This window comes from Natator depressus, chromosome 7, assembly GCF_965152275.1.
Source record: "Natator depressus isolate rNatDep1 chromosome 7, rNatDep2.hap1, whole genome shotgun sequence".
In the NCBI taxonomy this organism is placed as follows: domain Eukaryota; kingdom Metazoa; phylum Chordata; order Testudines; family Cheloniidae; genus Natator; species Natator depressus.
Genome location: NC_134240.1, coordinates 63,851,342 through 63,871,095, shown reverse-complemented (window position 1 = coordinate 63,871,095; position 19,754 = coordinate 63,851,342). Strand labels below are relative to the sequence as shown.

The 19,754-nt window shown below is 39.7% G+C and overlaps 1 protein-coding gene across 10 annotated transcripts in view; it reads left to right on the top strand.

The window, feature by feature from the left end:
* The window catches only part of KCNMA1 (potassium calcium-activated channel subfamily M alpha 1), an 844,585-nt gene that overhangs the window by 432,569 nt on the left and 392,262 nt on the right, over positions 1-19,754 (top strand). For all 10 annotated transcript variants that reach the window (XM_074958656.1, XM_074958655.1, XM_074958652.1 and 7 more), the window contains exon 3: positions 1,104-1,165. In XM_074958656.1, coding sequence (XP_074814757.1) covers positions 1,104-1,165 — 62 coding nt within the window. The remainder of the gene's footprint in view (positions 1-1,103; positions 1,166-19,754) is intronic.

The window sequence follows — 19,754 nt, the reverse complement described above, 5'->3', positions numbered from 1 at the left end:
CTGCATTAGTAGCAAAGCCATGAATGATTACCCAAATCACCCTAAACTAGAGCTAATAAAACATTTTATATCACATCACCCATATTCTGTATTCATTATACCATATAATTTACAGGAAAAAAGTTTTAAAAATCTTTCATAAACCTGTTTTTATTGATCTTGTTTGTATCCCTTTGCCTATAAAGCTAGGGTCCTTGGTACAATCAGTCCAAAGGTGTAGGGCTCAAGGAGAGAATGATTTATCTTTTGAAAAATTATCTTTTGAAAAATCTGAAATAAATACAAAAGATCTGATATTTCACAACCTACTAAGATGAAATTAAAGATCTTTAAAGTTTTAAAAAGTGGGTTCTGAGATTCTTTTCAATGGTCAAATGTACCCATTTCTAGCCTTCATAGTTTGCAATGTATTGGATTTTAACCTTGAGCTAGTGACAGGTTTGAGTGTTGCCTGCCTGTTTCCTATAATATTAGATGAAATGGCATAGCTATGTGAAAAGAAGGAACTTATCTGCTGGAATGTTGAAAAGAGAAAACAATTATTTGAAGCTGCCTGAAGGTTTGGCATGTAAGAAACAATTCTGGCAGAGATGAGAGTATTAGTGAGTAGTGGACTGGTAAGATGATCAAAGGTGCATGGTAAAAGCAAATGATCACATAGCTCTACAATTTATCACATGGATTTCACTATCACACATGTAATATTAATGTATATGCAATCTAATCTGTCATCTCTATTGGTTACCTACAAGGTATGAGACATTTTTGCTGGAAAGCTGAAGGATAGCTCTGATAAAGCTACAATATGACTTGAATACCATTCAAGTGGGGGAAGCCTGTCATTTAAAATTAATTAATCCACTTTGGCAAAAGTTAGGATACAGGAGCCATTTCCCTGGGATGGAAGTCAGCCTTTCTCTCCCCCTGCCCCCAATGAAATATATTGTTTGAAAATGTGAGCAGGGGTTAATTTTTAAAACAAATGACAGCCAAAAATAACTTGAATGATGTTTTACATATTATTTTCTTTCTCAAGTGTGAAACAATCAATGTTTTGGTCATACACTGTTGAGTGATTGTATTTTTCTTTTTGTTTTTTGCAGGTTGTCTTAGTCTTTGCTCTTAGTATTGGTGCTCTTGTAATATACTTCATAGATTCGTCAAAGTGAGTATTCTAATACATTTCCGTTCCCCTCTTTTCCTAAAGCAAGTATGTGCTTTAAATTGCTCCATTCATCTACTTAAATTCAGCATTTTTTATACTCATCTCCTGAATGCAAAGAACTTTATAATAGTGCACAGTCTTCCAGGCTAGTTTTAGGGATGAAGGAAAGATCTTTTGTAAACTATACTGGTCTTGGTTACATTTGGTGCTAGAGAAGGAAAGGATAGAAAATAACATTTCTCTTAGTTTAGAGTATGCATACTGCAGGAAAAAAAAATTCTTCCAGTTAAGTTGAGACTTTAATTATCCTTCAAGGACAAAAGTAGAATAGAGGATGTAGGGAAGGGAGTTGGACTTGAGAAGTCATAGGCTTACAGGACAAATAACGTGTGTATTTAATGAGAATTCCAGGAATTCCTTTGAAAACTCATCAAAAGACTCTATGTAGTACATACATAATTATATCTAGCATTGTTACCGATTCAGATTACCAAATTCTGAGTTTGATGGATTTGTCCCAGGCCATGCAAACTGAGTTTGTAGGATGAGAGTAACATTTCAAAATTTTTTGGGGGATGAACAAAATGTGGTCAAGTGGTGATGTTTCAATTTGGAGAGGTCAAGGTTTCATCATGACCCTGCATCATCATGACATATCAATGTAAACATAATAGTCATGATGTCTTGACACAGGTTAACATAACCTAACTTTATATCCTCCCCTTTGATACATGTCAGCAGTTCTTTGTGTAGCAAGGACAACATACGTGTGGGGCTGGTGCAAGATTACCTAGGTCAATGGCCTTTCATGAGCCACAGCCCTGGTAAGAAGGCAATTGCAAGGGAGTTAATAGAATGTTATTCAGTGGAACATCCATTAGGGAGGGTATTCCACTAGGGCATCAGTGGTATTTTAAGGCACTAAAACTATGTCAACAGTTTACCACATATCTTTGGGCTTGTTTTTGCTGCAACAGTTAGCACACTTGAGTTACTCCACTTGAACTAGCTTAGCAAAAGCGAGAGCAACCACACTGCAGAATAACGCTTCAGCTACACAGAGTGATTTGATGAGCAGCACAGCGTGATTGGATTATTTGTTGTTGTTGTTGTTGTTTGTTGGATTATTAGTTATTGTAATTCAAGATGCAGCATCCTTAGTGCATTATTAACTGGAACATCAGCAGCCCTTGAGCACATTTTTGTGTGTAGACAGGAGTTGGGTGAAGGATAACACTCAAGTTATACCTGGAGCTAACAGTGCGGTGAAGGCAAGCCCTTGAACGTTTGACAGTTCAACTAGAGTTTTTATGAGCTTCTCAACCTCGCTAAATTCTCCTTATTGTGTCACCCTGTAAGCTGTGGCCGGTCTGAAAGTAAAAGTGAAGTATCCTTGTATACACAAACTTTACTGAAAAGCCCTGGCAATACTTATATGCACCAGATAATGCTTCATTGAAATGGTCAAATTAAACAAGAATGACATGGGTAGATGAAACTGTTACTCCTGTTTTTTAATTTCAGCCCAATTAAATTCTGACTGCAATGGCTGTGCCCCTCCCTGGAGCCCCTCGTCTGTTGTGAAGAAGTACAATACTATAGTATTTCTTGAGTCTTGTCTGCTGAGTTAATTCTAGGCAATGGGCCTCTATAAGTCTGTCTGTTTGTGTTTTTTTTTCCCTCCAGCAGAGAGAAACTCTGACTTAATGGGGAGATTTGTTGGCGTGTTTATATAGGCTACCTAATCTGTGTAGTATTAGTTTTATTGCCATTTCTCACCTACTGAGGATAGCAGAGCAGTTGAGCTGCAGGTTGTCTCATCAATTAACTCAGCTAATATTAAACTCAGAATTGCAGTTTTCAGCTAACTCAAACCAACAGGCTTTCTATTACTGCATTATTTAAAGGGGGTTTCTTCTATCTCTTCCTGAGGAAAGTAACCCCTACTAGCTTAATTCAGATCTAGAAACTCCACAGTCAGCATCCTGCAGTGAAAAGGTCTGGATTAACTTGTTGCATTAAGAAGTTGATATGGTGTCCATTACAGCAACGTGGCACCACAGGGTGTGAAATATCAGTCTATTAAGACACCTAAATGCAGATCTCCAGTACTGTGTGTAGTGAAAGTAATTCAGAGTTTACATTGTGAAAACTCTACTTCTGTTCAAATAGCGAAAAGCACCAGTAACACACTAGAAATGTGCATTTGAACCAATGGTTGATATAAAAACTCTAGGGGGACTGTAAAGGCTGATATATGTGTAAAAAAGGCAACCCGGATGGGGATACTCTGTTAACTTGTACAAGGCTAATCTTCATTTTGTGTTTGTTACACTTCTGCTCATGTGAATAATGATCAGACGAGTCAATCAGCAGCTAAATGAGGTTGCAAACTTTTAATAAAATATGGTGTTAAACTCATTGTGCCTTTCCATTGCCTTGAACCATTTGCCCCAGCCAAAAAACTCTTATTCAGATTTGTTAGCACATTTCATCTGCTTCACACTGACTTTGCACTGGTAGAAATGGTACAGGGCAGCAGAAAATCAGGTACATCTCCTGGTTTCCAAATGACTCAGAAACTACTGCACTTTTTTTTTTTTAACTAACTCTAAACATCTGTAGGCCTGTTACAGAAACTCAAGGTCATATTGGAGTAAATGCTATAACCAAATGTTACAAAAGGCTGGCTAAATTTGACCATTGATATCGTAACATGAGGGAAAGTAAACCTCATGCTTCAGGGTGTCAACTGTGGGAGGGTGTGATGCTTCCCAGGGGTACCCCAGGCTCTGAGGCATCTCACTATCACTTGTCCTTAGTGTGAGAAAGCCTTGTCTGTGTCTGCCATGGGTCAGCTGCCCACCTCCACCAGCCCCTGGCAACAGAAGCACTCCCCTTCGAGGCCACGTAGGCCCTGCTGTCACTCTGAAGATTAGCGATTGGCATGCTCCAACCCTGGATCCTCACTTCTTCTACAATCAGCAATGTATAAGTACGTGGACTGTCATGCCTTGAGTGAGTCACTTCACCTGTTTGTGTTGCATTTTTTCCCATCTGCAGTACAGGCATGACTGTCTCCAAAGAGTGTCCAGCCCCTAGTCCGCTGACTAGCACAGTACTCTCAGATTTTCTGCATCTGAAAAAACAGTACACCCCAGCTTACCAGTTCCTCCTCCGATCACTGCTCCAGTAAACACACAGCACTTAGATAAGTTTATGGTGAAATTGAGCATGTTTATTGAACATAGCACAAATATTTAAATCATAGCAAGTAAATGCATTTAAAACAATGGTTATGTACAAAATTAAATCATCACATGCATTCTAGACCTTAGGCTTAATTAACAAGATACTCTCATGTTTTGTCGAGTATTGCTCACCCACATTCCTGCAGTGCTTTACAGCTAGAGTCCTGTGTGGACACAACATTTGGATCCACATCCATCCATGATCCGCAAACATGCTCCGTGGATATAAAGTGGCTATCCACAGATTTGCAGGACTCTGTTTACAGCCAGGCTGGCTGTAACCCTCTTTTCATGAGACATGCATGCTGTCATAGGTGAAACATCCAGTATGTTGCTTTGCACTCCAAGATATCCCAGAACTATCCTTTGTCTTCCTTAGTAAACAAGACATCCCTTGCTATTTGTTTATTACTGTGAATTTCTTCTCTTATAGATTTTGCAATTTCTCAGTATGCGAACAGACACACCTAGCTCTCTGTCTGGATTATATGCTTTTGAATTGTATGCTTCGCTATGCATGCCTGTTTACCTACTCCTTCAAAGGAACATTTCTTAGGTCTGTCACCTCCTGGTGACCTTCCTTAACTCCAAGACCTTAAGAATGTAATTTTCAATGTAGATATATAATTCCTTAAATATTATCCATATATTTTGCAATGGGTATGACAACCAGTGGGCTACTGGCTCTCGGAAGAGACTTCATATGTCACCCTTCTGTGAACTGTTATGCAGATATCCAACCCAGGGGATCCCTGTAAAACCCTATGTATCCCTGTTCCCTCTGCCAGTTGGCACCAAGGGGTCCTGGCTTACACCAGGTGACACTGAATGGTTTAAAACAATACACATTGGCTGGGTGTTTTATAGGATGGTGGAACTGTCCACTGTCAGACTCATTTTGATTTATTTAATTTTAAGAGCACCTGTTGCCCTAGCAGCAAAGTGCTTTTTAAAAGATTTAAATACATCTCTCATAAGACTCCAGACAGTAAGCACCATTAAAGAACCACTGCTACAAAAATATTTGTTATAAAACCAATAAAACCCCAAATCAACTAAAAGAATAGGTAAACCAAGCATATCTTTCCTACATCATGTCCTGGAGCTGTGATTGACACAGGTTTTGGTAAATTTTGAGGAGCAGGAAATTCTAGAGGAAAGAACCTTCAGCTAAGGAAGTCATTTCTGGATTTTGTCAGCAAGTGTCTCCTAACTCACCTTGAAGTGATGGATGGTCAGAAAAGGGACTTTCAAAATGCCACCATCTCACTCAGCTGACCTGCTTCTGGGCATATTAAGAAAGCAAATATGGTTCTGTTCTGACAAAAAAAAAGCTTTTTTTCTATATTTTTTATATTTGTTAGAACTTCATATCCCACATTGCACTGGGAGAGTGAGCTTGATTATATTCTGACTCCAGCATTACCGATCAGTTATAGCCCCTTAAACTTCAGTCAGGGGGAGACAAAGGGATGGAGTAATACTGTAAGAGCCTCAAGGAGTTCTTGAGATCTCCTGTCCAGCCTACTAGGACTATGACTCGCTTCTGCTCTTTGGTCAGGAGAAGTACTGGATCCAACAGGCTGCAAGTCATTTTGGTGAAAAGCAGTCACACCCTAGATGCACGATCCCTGTGCTTTCCTTTGCTAACAAGTACCACAAGTTCTACAGGTTGAGTCAAGGGTCAGTAAGCTTTCATCCAGACCACTGTTTCTGTCAGACACAGGATGAGAAACAAGACTATGGAATCTGGCTTCTCTCAACTGGAGCTGAAGAACTAACTATTATCAGTATGTCAATGACATGGTGGCCTAGAAAAGTTTCTTTGTCTCTGTTAGTGGTTTCACAAACACTGTGAACTGATGTGTTAATGACAGAATGTTGTGACACTTGTGATACAGGAGGGCCAGGGAGCAGTGGTAGAGTGCAAGAGGGGAAATATATAAGCCCAAGGCTAATTAAGGCATGGTTCCCCGTAGACTAAGGAGGGTGGCTACAGGTTAATTGGGGCACCTACAGTCAATTAAGGCCCTGTCAGGAACCTAATAAAACCCTATGCTTCAGGCAGTCAGGGGAAAGGAGGAAGGAGAGAGGACTGGAGCTTGGAGGTGTGCTATGAGACTTGAAAGATCAGCGAACTGAAGTAAGGGAGACCCTGCCCCAGCAGGGGAGGGAGATATCCTCCCTCAGCGTCTAAGGACTGAAGATACCCCACCCAAGGGGGAAGAGGGTAAGAACCTGCAGGGATTGAGAGGGGCTGGGGTTCAGAGTGAGGAGCAAACCCAGACCCCTCCCCTGCTTCCCTCCTCTACCACCTTCCTGGGCCACTAGCAGTGACCTTGGCGGCCCAAGAGCAGGGGCAAAGGGTGGCATCTTAGGCTCCCTGCCAAGAAAAGCGCAGGACCCACCATACTAACATCAGCCATCTTGTCACACACTCTACATGTGAGGTGACGTCTTAAGAAGCAAGAGCAGTTGCCCAGTGTGACCCTCTTGGACCTTTTTGAGGGGAAGAAGGGAGGGCCAGTCCAATCAGTCTTGCCAGATTTTGTGTCCTGGTCAGTTAAAAGCACTCATAGCTCTAAGAAAACTGGCATGAACACTTTAGCCATTGCCCACTCTGTCACAATCATGCTTTTTGGAAATCGTGCGGTTGGGAAAGGAGGTTTTCTGCAGAGTGAATGATGCTACTGTCTAGAAGGGAGGCAACTGTAACTGCACCATGCAATTGTGATCAGTCGGGTGTTTGTGCCCAGAGCTGAGTCATTGATTCCCTTTCCTGAGCGGATAGCAGCTGCTCCATTCACTCTATATAAAAAAGGCTCTGTACAAAAAGAATCACAAGGCACTTCATTCTTGCTTGAAGTGGCTGGAACATTATTCTGTACTCTACTCAATGCTTCCTCTTCCCACCTGCTTATTGTCCCACAAAACCAGAGTGTGTGTAGGACCATATTTTTCTTTGCAATAAATGTGTGTAACTCCTATTGATGCCAGTGATGCATGCTTTTAACTAAGGGCAGAATTTGGTCCATACACTGAGAAAACAGTAAATAGGAAAATGGCTTGACTGAGATCCTTACTAATCAAATTTAGTCTCATCCAAAAGCTCTCATGTCAGATGATCATGGTTCCACACACCCCTCTCCCCCAGTTTGCTGAATTGCATAAGTAAGACTCCGTTAATCTGGACATCAGAACTTTTAAACACTCTAAACTCAATTTAAATGTGTAAATCCTTTATCTTTGAAGTAACGTGTTCCTAAAGGAGGTGCTAAAAATGTAACCAGCACAGTTATTTTAATCTTCTGTTATAATCATAAAAATGCAAAATTTTTACTTAGAAAAATTAGCTGAGTTTCACGTCCTTTTGATGTTGTATTTTTAAATTGTGTAAAACCAGAGCTTTAAATTGCAAAGGAAAAGGGGTCAAATACAATCTGCTTTAGTATAAAATAACTAAATGTGTTCTAATGCTGGTTCTTTTCCCATTCATTTCCCTTTAAAATTGTTTATGCTTAGTTCTTCAAGGTAAGATATTAATGAAATAATTGTTTACTGTTAGGTGAACGTAGGTTCTCTTCCTGTGTCCCTTAGCTGGTTCTGTAGAGTCTGCTGAACAGACTGTAATAGAATAGAGAGCACTCATGCCAAACATTTGGCAGTTTTGTGTTTAGTCCATGCTTTTTGTATGTAGTTCCCCCTCCCTGCTAGCCTGTATTTGTCTTTCAAATAGTACTAGTATGTTATTAGTTAAGTCTTATTCTCAACATTTTTGTATGCAACCTAGCATATTCTGTGTTTTGTTGGTCCCAAAATTAATGGTGAGTTTCTTATTTCATTTCTTATTTTCCCTTCCCACCTTCACCTACCCAACCCTCACTATTTACAGTGAGTGCACTACCAACAGTGTACAGTAGTGTTACAGTAGATGTATGAAACACTACCCAGTATAACAAACAAGCTTCCACAAAGGTGGAAATAGCATCTTAGAGCCAGAGTCAGCCAGAGTTGCAAACAACAAAAGTACTTGCTGAAGACTCTGCAGTCCTCCATGGATTTTGTAACTTGTGGGCTCCTGTCAAGGCTGAATCCCCACTCTGTCACTCTGACTGCAGGAAGTAGGGCCTGCAAATTAATACTTGCCACTCCAGGCTTGTATTAAACTCCCAAGGTTACAGCTTCTCTCTGACCTTGGCTTGGTAAACTCTGCCACCACCCAAATGCAAAAACAAAAAGCAAAAACCCACACCCTTTGAACCCAGGAAGGAGCACTTAGGAATTCCTCCCTGTGGGGTACCCTCAAGCCCTTTCACGCCCCCTCCGGGGAAGAGCTGAGAAAGAAAACAAAGGAAATTAGCTGTGGCTATCAGCTAATCAACCTACATGCACAAACCTTTTAGGACACCAAAAATTCAGACCTGTTCTTAAAAAAGGTAAATTTTATTAAAAACAAAAAGGAAAAAATACATGTGGAACGTAGGCTTTTTGCTAGATCTTAAAAGGAACCATTACAAAAATTAAGCCCCCAAAACAGCTTTCTTGGGGGTTCAGCTTAAAGGTTACAAGCAACAAAAGCATCTGGGGTTAGCACAGAGGTGATCCACAAGCCAAAATAAGAAGTAAACCTGATCGTGTCTAGCTAAACATTCTGATCTACTTACACATTTGAAGTTCAGATAAGTAGTTCTAGGCATGATCTGATGATTTATGATGATACCTGGCTTAAGCTTTACACAGCATTTCTGCTGCCCTCTGTTCCACTTTTCCTTGGAGAGCAATAGATAAAGGTATGCAGAGTGTCTTACTGACATAGATCAACCCTTATGCCAAGGAGCTTACATTCTAAAGGCCTGTTCCTGCAGCCATTTTCTCATGAGAGCAACCTCTTTAATGGAGTCCCTTTGCTACAAGATCAAGTCCCCAATTAGACTTTCAAAGTATGATCAATGACAGGACAGAAATGGGAGAGAGGATGCAACAGACAAGTCATTTAATTTGCTTTGTATGTTCTGCCACACATTGTGGTGGTTTATTTTGATGCTGTTTTTTAAATTGAAAGACAATATTGCAAGTCTTGCTAAATGGCTATATTTTCACATTATCATGCACTTCCTTAATTAGAATCATATATAAAAGTGCCATTTGGCAATGAGGGCAAAACAGCTGGATCTAAGAATAATAGTGACATCATGAATGGTGAAATTTATATACATGTACATATAAGGAGGGCCGGCCCACAACACTTTGGCACCTGAAAAGTGTAGCTCAAATGACGTTCCCATACCCCCTCGCTTGGGCCAAAACTTTGACAGGTCTCAATTCTGCCTTCTTCCTGTTCTACTCCTCTCATGGTACTGCTCTGCTACCTACCCCAATAAAGGACTAACAACTTAAAATGCCTTGTTCAAAAATTTTAAGTAACACTTAACTTTCAAATGCCTGAAGAAGCAAATGTAACTTTTCTTGTCTGCATAGTAAACTATGGCATTTTATCTGTTTGAATAATCAAAGTGGTGCTTTTCGTGCTGTCTTGGTTGCAAAGATTTGAACTGCTTCCTGCTGAAGGTCCACAGTCTGGGCCAGCTCATGCTCTATTGAGATGGTTGCAAGGCCGAGCAGCCTCTGCTGTGTCATTGTGGAGCGTAGATGTGTTTTTATTAACTTCAGCTTGGAGAAGCTGCGTTCTCCACTGGCAACTGTTACAGGAAGTGTTAGAAGTATGCGCAGAGCAACAAAAGCATTTGGAAAGAGGGTGGTCATCTTATGTGTACACATATATTCCAGAACAGCCTTTGGAGTTGATTCTGCTGAAATGTATCTTGAAAGGGCTTTCAGTTCATCACCTAAATCACTCGCATCAATATCGCGCATGTTGTTATGTGTCAACACTGTCTCTAGTGCCCTGCATTGCTGATGTAGGTCTTCTTTGGGTATAGTGAGGAGTTTTGGAATATCATACAACATGCCAAATATACTGCTGTGTTCCTTGAGCTGCATGAAACGTTCTTCAACTGACTGTATTGCACAGTCTAGCACCTGGTTAAAGAATTCAACTTTGAATTGTTGTTTGGGGTCTCTTATGGGATTATCCCGGGCCTCGTAATCAAAATGTCGTGTTCTTTGGTGACTCTTGTATTCTTGAATGGGTGGGAAAATAGCTTCAGTGTGACGTTCCTCTGCCAACTTCTGTGAATTCCTCAGAACATTTTTGAAATCCCTCATCTGACCGGTAAGACTGTAGGTATGACTTTGCTTTGTCCAGTTGTTCCATTGCTCCAGATATATCCAGGTCAACACCTTGGAGTCTCTTGCTTACAACATTTATTTCAAACACTATGTCATGCCACAAAACAAAGCCACACAGAAATTTGAAGTTATGTAGGTTTCTGGTGATTCCATTTCCCCCTGCCACTGTTCTCCCACGAACAGTTCCTGTCATAGCATTATCCTCCATAATGGCAACTATGGCATCATCTGTCTTCCCAATTTGGTGTTTGATAGGCTTTATCGCCTCCACTCGACTTTCCCATCATGTGGCACTCAGTGGTTTCAGTGTCAGAGAGGATGTTCCCAGATGTTGCTTCAAAATTTGCCATCGATGAGTTCTTGCAGAGAAAATTACAAAGATGCTTTGAATTACATTAAAAAATTCAGAGTAGCAGCCGTGCTAGTCTGTATTCGCAAAAAGAAAAGGAGTACTTGTGGCACCTTAGAGACTAACAAATTTATTTGCGCATAAGCTTTCATGAGCTACAGCTCACTTCATTGGATGCATTCGATGAAGTGAGCTGTAGCTCACGAAAGCTTATGCTCAAATAAATTTTAGTCTCTAAGGTGCCACAAGTCCTCCTGTTCTTTTTATTAAAAAATTCAGCAGCCTCACTAGGAGCTGATGCTGCATCACTGACCAGCAAGTTCAATGAATGAGAACTGCATGGGACAAAAAAAACTCGAGGGTTTAACTCTCGGATCCCTGTCTGCACTCCTCTGTTCTTTCCTCTCATGTTGGCACCATGATCGTAGCCCTGATGTCTCATGTCAGCTATCGCAATTCCCTTATCTTCCAGCTTTTTAAGAAGCACATTTGTCATAGCAGCTCCTGTAGTATCATCAAGGTCAATAAAGTCTAGAAAATGCTCTCTGACAGTCACCATTGCAGGGACATTTCACTGGGTTCTGTTGTTACAAAACGCACCATTAAAGTCATTTGTTCCGTATGGCTGATGTCAGGTGTGCAGTCCAGAATAACAGAGTCATATCTTGCTGACTTCAGATCTGGCACAATCTTCTCTTTGACTTTTGTTGCCAGTAACTGTATGATCTCATTTTGGACTGTTTTTCCAAGGTAGTGGTGTGTGTACATTTCTTGGGTGGTGACTCTTCTTACATGCTCCTGGAGTACAGCATCAAACTCAGCCATCAGCTCCACAATTTTAAGGTAGCTTCCATTGTTTGGCACGTACAGCTGATCTGAAGTGCCATGCAGTGCTAGGTTTTAGGTAGCAAGCATTCTCACAATGGCAATGAGCCTTTTCAGAACATTTTGCCAGTAAAGAGACTCTGGTGCAATCTTCTCTTGATGCTGATCATCTATGGTGGCCTTTAACCTTAGTCTCATCTCAAGCTCTTTCCACCTATGGAATGCTCTCTGGTGTTTTGCTGCCTCCTCATGGCATGTCAGATTTCTAGCCAGATTTTTCCAGTCCTTTGTTCCTGTAGAACCCAATGTGGCTGGAACATTAGACTGGAAGAGTTTGCAACAAAAACAGTATGCAGCATTCTGGGTTTTTGAGTACGTAAGCCAGGGCCTCTTTGTCACCATTGGGGATTTCACGCGAGCAATGTGTTGGATGGAAACTTCTATTTTCATTGTCTTTGGGGAACATGAAGTTTTTCACTTACTGTGGCCCATGCAGTACAAGTTTTAGCCATTGTAAACACCACCTTTGTTGGTGCTGATCACCTGCAACTGCTACTAAAGTCAATGGGAGTTGAGGTGCTGGTGCTCAGCACCTGTCAGGGTTTGATGCTATATTGATTATGAATGCACGTTTTGAATCATATGAGAATTCAATTTAAAACACTTTTTGTAAGTTGCTAGGTTCGTTATTCTTGGAGTTCTGTATTTTCTGGGACATGGTTACTGCAGATAATGGTAAAGAATCACAAAAGTTGCATTCTTCTTACACAGATCAAGGAATTTTATTAGAAAAAATAAACCAGCATTAATCCTAAAGCTACTTTCTTATCCTGTGCTTCACTGCAGAGCTTCTGCCTAGAAACTTCCCCAGCCACCTCTTGTCTGGCTTCTCTGTAACACATTTAAGTGAAACCTGTACACATCTATCTAGCTGTTGCTATATAAAAAGACACTGATATCTAGCGGAATTGGCTGGGATAAGTTCAGTCTGAGGAACACAGAGCCATGTCCTCAGACAGATTTTTGGGACTCAGAGTGATTGGGGTATTTTCCTGTTTAAGAGTAGCAGCTGTGTTAGTCTGTATTCGCAAAAAGAAAAGGAGTACTTGTGGCACCTTGGAGACAAACAAAGTTATTTAAGCACAAGCTTTCGTGAGCTACAGCTCACTTGATCAGATCCGATTAAGTGATCTGTAGCTCACGAAAGCTTATGCTCAAATAAATTTGTTTGTCTCTAAGGTGCCACAAGTACTCCTTTTCTTTTTCTTTTTCCTGTTTAAGTTTGTTGTGGGGACCCCCCTCCCATGAACGAGTCCAAACAGGCTGTGTCGATGAGACAAACTTATATTAAAGTTTCTTGGACTCTTACTAAAGAAAACTGCCTCACCAGATCCTCCGTGAGGGGGAGTAGTGAAACTAAAACAAAAAAAAAACAGGTCACCCCTCCTTTGCTCTCGTACATACTGCAATGTGCAATTTTAAACACCAAAGAAGAACCTGGCTTCTTGTTGAATTCTGAGGATTCACATGGTTATTTGTTGTTAGGCACTAAATTAGAATCCAATGAGACAAGCCAAGAGATTCCACTCAAGGAATATCCTGTGTGACTGTCCCAGAAGAGAAGTGTCATTAATGAGGCCAGCTCATTCTTTTGGAATAATTCATTAGCAAATGCTTTTAATCTGTGTCATTGCAGGCAATGTCCATGGACTCATTTATTCCCCTGGCTACTGTGGCTGTAAAGAGATCTTTTGCATCTCATGTGACTTGCTGTAGTGACTGCTACATATTAAGACAGTTGTTATGCCAGAGAATTTACAGTCTCAATAGACAAGATACACAAAGGACAGGAGAGAGGACTTTTATCCCCATTTTAGAGATGGAAAATGAGCCATGATTTTAACTGAATTGCCCAGGAATTAAGTGGCAGCGCCAAGAAATGAAACCAGATTTTCTGACTCTGAGTCTAGTGTTTGTAACCACAAGAACTTTCTGCCTTTATACATCACCTTTCTTCACAGCCCAAAACCTGTTGGTGAACCTTGCCCAATTTACAGCTTTGATAAACAGAAAAACAAAATAAAACACCACACTATATGAAAGTTTGATCCTAAATCAGGTGAAACTTGGCAGTTTCATCTGAATTTTGCTTTGAGTTTTATTTTTTTTCAAATCCAAAACTCAAACCCAATATCAGACAATGTGAATCCCCATGAAAGTAATATAAAATTGTGCACTGAAACACTATAGCTTTACAGTGGTTGCAATGCAGTGTTATGAACACAAGAGCATAGAATACCCTAATATTTTTTTATTATTTGTATATTATTTTTATTATCAGCAAGCTTCACACAATTCTAGTTTGGATTCATTTGTTATTTTTTTAGGAAGATGAATGTTCTGGTGCATTTTATATAACGGTTTTGGGCTAATTTTCCCATTCTGTGCGGCAGTTTCTTTTCCACTCTGGTGCCCATCCTTGTATCTACCTGTCACCATTTTGTCTGCCCATAGCCATCTACTATGTCTGGATTCCCTTCTGTAGATGGGATGATATTTACCTGTAGGCAGATAGTCCACACAAATACTATACCAATTAAATCCTATTTTGAGCATTTAAGTGGGATTTAAGTGGTGCATAGGCATTGTGCTTCCCAGTCACCCCTATGAAGAGTACCTTTATCTGTAATAAAATTATTCTTTGCCTGATTGCACTTTTGGACCTACACCAAGTGCACTCTGGCCCATTTTTTGTTTTCGTTTTGAGGCCTGGATGAATATTGTGCTGTATTTTTTCATAGTTGCAAGATTAGATATAGCAAGGATGTATTAAACAGCTGACATCTGGCCCTCTAATGTGTTTCAACAAATTATGTTATTGTTGCTCAAAATAGCTGTGACAGTGGCTGTCATTAAAACTTTTGTAAGATTTTCCTTGCTAAGTAGATACACACATCCTATGCTGAGATTGTGATTATATAGGAAATACCTCAGTAATATTAATTGCAAAGATAAGAACAGCCATACTGGGTCAGACCAAAGGTCCATCTAGCCCAGTATCCTGTCTTCTGACAGTGGGCAATGCCAGGTGCCCCAGAGGGAATGAACAGAACAGATAATCAAGTGATCTATTCCCTGTCGCCCCTTCCCAGCTTCTGACAAAGAGAGGCTAGGGACACCATCCCTATCCATCCTGGCTAATAGCCATTGATGGACCTATCCTCGATGAATATATCTAGTTCTTTTTTGATATATTATGTACTGAACATGTGCATCAAAGAAATGTTTGCACCACCCTCCATGCTTGAAGGAGACTTCATCTCCTTCATATTCCTCCTTAATTCACATCCTACTTCTAGAAGTACAGTACTGATAGTCTTCCCTCTGAAACTGCCCCAACTTTCACACTTGTACTTGAATCCAGTTACATTGTGTCTGTCGATATGAGACACTTCCCTCCCAGTTCCAAGGTAGTTACAATCCCTTCACATGTTTGTAGAACACTATTTATACCTATCACACTACAAAAAATAATAATAATTTATTTATATGAAAACCATTCCATGCAAATGGTACAGGCTGAATCACTCCACCCATCCTGTCCAGATTCACCACAGTCCCCTGAATTCAGTCTCCTTGTATTATTACCTTTGTCAATTCTAGTAGTTCGGTTAGTGCTGCAATGCCTTTTGTCTGTGACACTCTTGCCACAAATAATTGCACCTTTGAGCTGATGAATGTTGTCCATTGCTGAGCAAATTCAGTTGGATTGCTCACCATAAAGTTAATTCCTAGCATCAGCCTATAATCTCACTAACCATACAGTAGTTCATTTGAGATACAGTAGGTGTAATTTGTCATATTCAGTGTATAGAGACTTTTAGGTTGTCTGTAAATGAATCCTTGCTGATTCAGTACTTTCAAATTACTTAAAACTTTACATTCATTTTACGTTGATCCCCATAAACCATAAAAGTGACACACTGTTCCCACCCCAATCCTTGGACAATGACTAAGTGTATAACTTTAAAGGACTGAATCATCTTTTATATTGATTCGGCACCAAATAAGGATTTTCCAATCCTTTATCAGGCTAGATGAAGCCAATTTGATTTTCACTGTATTTGTATTAGTTACTGCAGTGCACCTGCTTGCTTGTTTAGACAAGAAGTAATATTCTGAAAAAGGTGCCTGGTCACTCCATAGCTATAATTGTTAATTTTCTGCAGTGCAGCAAGTTTTGAACACACTGTCCATAATCAAGGCTCAGTGGTAACTACTACTGTTATAATTCAGGTCCACTGTTCATGCCAGAAGAGAACAAGGTGCAATATGCAGCCTTTGCAGGTAATTAAATGCCAAAGAGAAGCAGAGCCATTTGTTAAGCATAAAAGATGTTAATTGTGAGTGAACTTCAATACCATGAAATTGTTTCTACTATACAATAAAAGGCAAGAGAGTCAACAATCCACAGCATAGAAAAAATGGAATGCAAAACTCCTTCTCTTCAATTTTTAGTGCAGTAGCAGCTAGGAGTTTGTCATAGACGAGGACCCAACTGTGCTAGGCGCCGTACAAACACAGAATAAAAAAGATATTCATGAGGTTTTGGATGTTTTTGGTAGCAGTCGCTCTTCAGAGTTTCCATTTGATATGAATTGTGTGTATGGTGAAATCAACGTTTACAGACACTTATAGACAAAAATCTAATCCTTCAAAGTGTACAAATAGCTGTACACCAGACTGATGTTGAATAGTCCACATAGAATTTAGAATTATGCATGTTGGATGTTTGTCCCCTATATTTTCATAATTTACAAACTGACCCTTTGCACAATTCCTGACAACGTTCATTCCCACCTTATCTGTTTTGTAGTACTGTTGAGCAATCATGATAAATATAAGGACATATGATTAACAATTATCCCAATAACTGTAATTATTATAAGAAATAATAATTGTTGATTAAAGTCTGGTCTACACTACGGGGATAAGTCGGCTTAAGTTATGCAACTCCAGCTATGTGAATAACGCAGCTGGAGTCAATGTAGCTTTGGTCAACTTACTGCGGTGTCTACACCACACTGGGTCAATGGGAGAAACTCTCTCATCAACTTACCTTACACTTCTCGTTTCAGTGGAGTACTGGAGAGTACTCTAAATACGCTAAATCAACCCTGGTGTATCAATCACCACAGCGTCAATCCCCGGTAAGAGTAGACATTCCCTAAGACTTGCTACCACTTTTGAAGAAGAGTAACAGCAATTCAAAAGCCTCTGCCAATGAGTAAAATAAATAAATATTTTGTAAGTTAGTTGGTTAAATAAGGATCTAAGTCCATATTTAGGCAGCAAATAAATGACTTGATTTTTTTTCAGAGATTTCTGAGCATTTACAACTCTCATTTGATGCAACAACTTAGCTCAGAACTTAGAGTTCAAGAAAAGATATGGATGCTTAGCACTGCTGAAATGTGGGCCACTTATTGGGGTGCCAACACATGCACTTAGATATTTTATTTAAACAGCCTAGTATGGAAATGTTGGACTTGTGAAACGGCAGTTCACCTGACAAAAATAATGATCTTTAAATCCCATCGTCCAAATCACTTGCATTGTGTCTTTCTAGCACAAAGGTGGGCATTATTGGTGGTGCTTCACTAGAAAAAGCAGAATGACCCAGTTCTGGAAAGAAAAGTTATTTTTGAAATACAATTAATATATACCTTTAAAAAAAAAGAAAAGAAAATAATATACAATTGACCATTAACACAAGTAAATTGTGGCTGCCGTATGTCAGGTGCAAAAAGAAGAGCTAGGAGTATGGTGGCTTTATTTTCTGAAATTTTAGAATCCACCAATTACTTGCAAATAGGACTAAAGTCTGTGAAAGGTGATCTCAAGATGGACCCGTGCAAGTCCACATTTTCACCCTTTTTTACAAGATTATGATACATTTTGTATAAAGTATGCCTTGTGAGATATCACTTAAAAACTCATCATTTGCTGGAGATACTCTTCAAAGGGAAAAGAGAACCATAAGGAAGGGGGACAAATGCCCCCCCAAATATTCCTCCCTTTCTCTCTGCCCACGGCATCCACAATGCCTGAAGGACAAGGAAAGGAGGAGGGGTCCTGGGTGAAAGCCATCCAACCAGTAAGACTGCAAAATCATGTGGTGAGAGAAATCTTAGCTTTGAATTCATTTAGCTTGTTAAGTTAGATGTTAGTTGCATTTTTACTTTTTATTTCTTTGTAGCCAATTTTGACTTTTATGTCTCATTACTTGTAATCACTTAAAATCTTTCTGTAGTTAATAAACTTGTTTTATTGTTTTATCAAAACCAGTGTGTTTAGATAGAAGTGTTTGGGAACCTCCATTTGAGATAACAGGATTTGTGCTTATCATTTTCTATTAATAAAATGAAGGACTTTTCATAAACTTGTATTGTCCAGAAGGAGAGAGCTGGGCAGTATGAGATACACATTTCTGGGGACAAGTCTGGGACTGGGAATTTGCTGTTGTTGCTCTGCAATTTAATTCAGGAGTGGCTGGCTATAGCACTCATATAATTCATCTTTGACTAATTTACATGCTAGAGGCTATGTGTGAACAGACCAGGAGTGGTTGCTGTCACAGTGAAGCAGTGTAAAAGGCACCCCAGGTTGGAGAATTGAGAGGACACAGCTGCTCAACAGTCCAGATTGTACCTTGGGCAATGTCACAGGACCTTTCAAAGAAGAAATAATTTTAAAAAAGAGGAAAAACACATTACGAACTTGTGGTTATACATCTTTGAGAAATGTGCACGACTGGTTTCTGTTTCCTTTGCAATGTTTCATGTATGGACTGTATTTCATCAGGTGACACCACGTCAGTTGTTGTGATGCAGCAAGATGCAAACTAAGCAATTAATACTTATTCGGTAACTATATTTATAATTTGAACTTTAATTTTTGTCTCTCTCTCTCTCACACACACACACACACTCTCACACACACACAGTTTGTAAATATACCATTTGAGTTACTGGAGTTTTATATTGGAAATAACAAAAGGCTAAGGGTTTCATCTTCAACTGTAATTTGAATGCCATGCCTGATTTCTTTAAGGGATAGGTGGTGCATGGATATTGCTAATGGGATATGACTCTTTTTGTCTCTAGTTCTTTCTTACATATTATTCCCAGGTTAGTAGAGAATGACCAAAAATCCAGTTGTGATATGGACAAGAGTCAATGTCACAAACACAATAGCACCAACTGCCATGCTCTTGGAAGTCTCAGCAGGAAAGCCAAGAAATGAATGAGCATGGGTAATGAACTTCCCTTTCATCCAAAGAGTGGTACCTCTCAGATGAGGGTGGAGACATGTTGGCAGGATGAAGCTTTCATTGTTGTTTGCCCACATTTTACCTTTTCTATAGATAAATGGAAGAATCCAGTTTCTAGTGTTCTCAGTTTTGACATCTTGAACCCAATTTACATACAAATATTTTCTCTTTCAAATTAGTTTGGTTAGCAAGGCTTATATTAAAAAGTCTCTGGTGCGTGATTTCTTTTGGGGAGGAGGACTATTAAAAGTGGAGATGCTAAGGGACAACAGGAAAACTCCATCATGTCATGAAGGGGTCAAAAACTTCCTTGAACACTCAGTAAGAGTGACAAGAATATAGTGACCTTTAACTGTTAGTTCCAGAATTTCAAGAGAAAGCATAATGCTGTATTGAGCCATAGACTGGTTCAGGATCTTCTATGTTTGCATATTTGTACAGTGTCTTTCTGGGACCTGGTGATACATATGAGTGGGATGTATTTATTCTTTTGATTAATGTTTAAACTCAGCTACTTCTAGTGCTTCAGTGATGTGGATTATTAATGTTTAATGTTGGCTCTCCTTAAACTGAGGGTCAAGT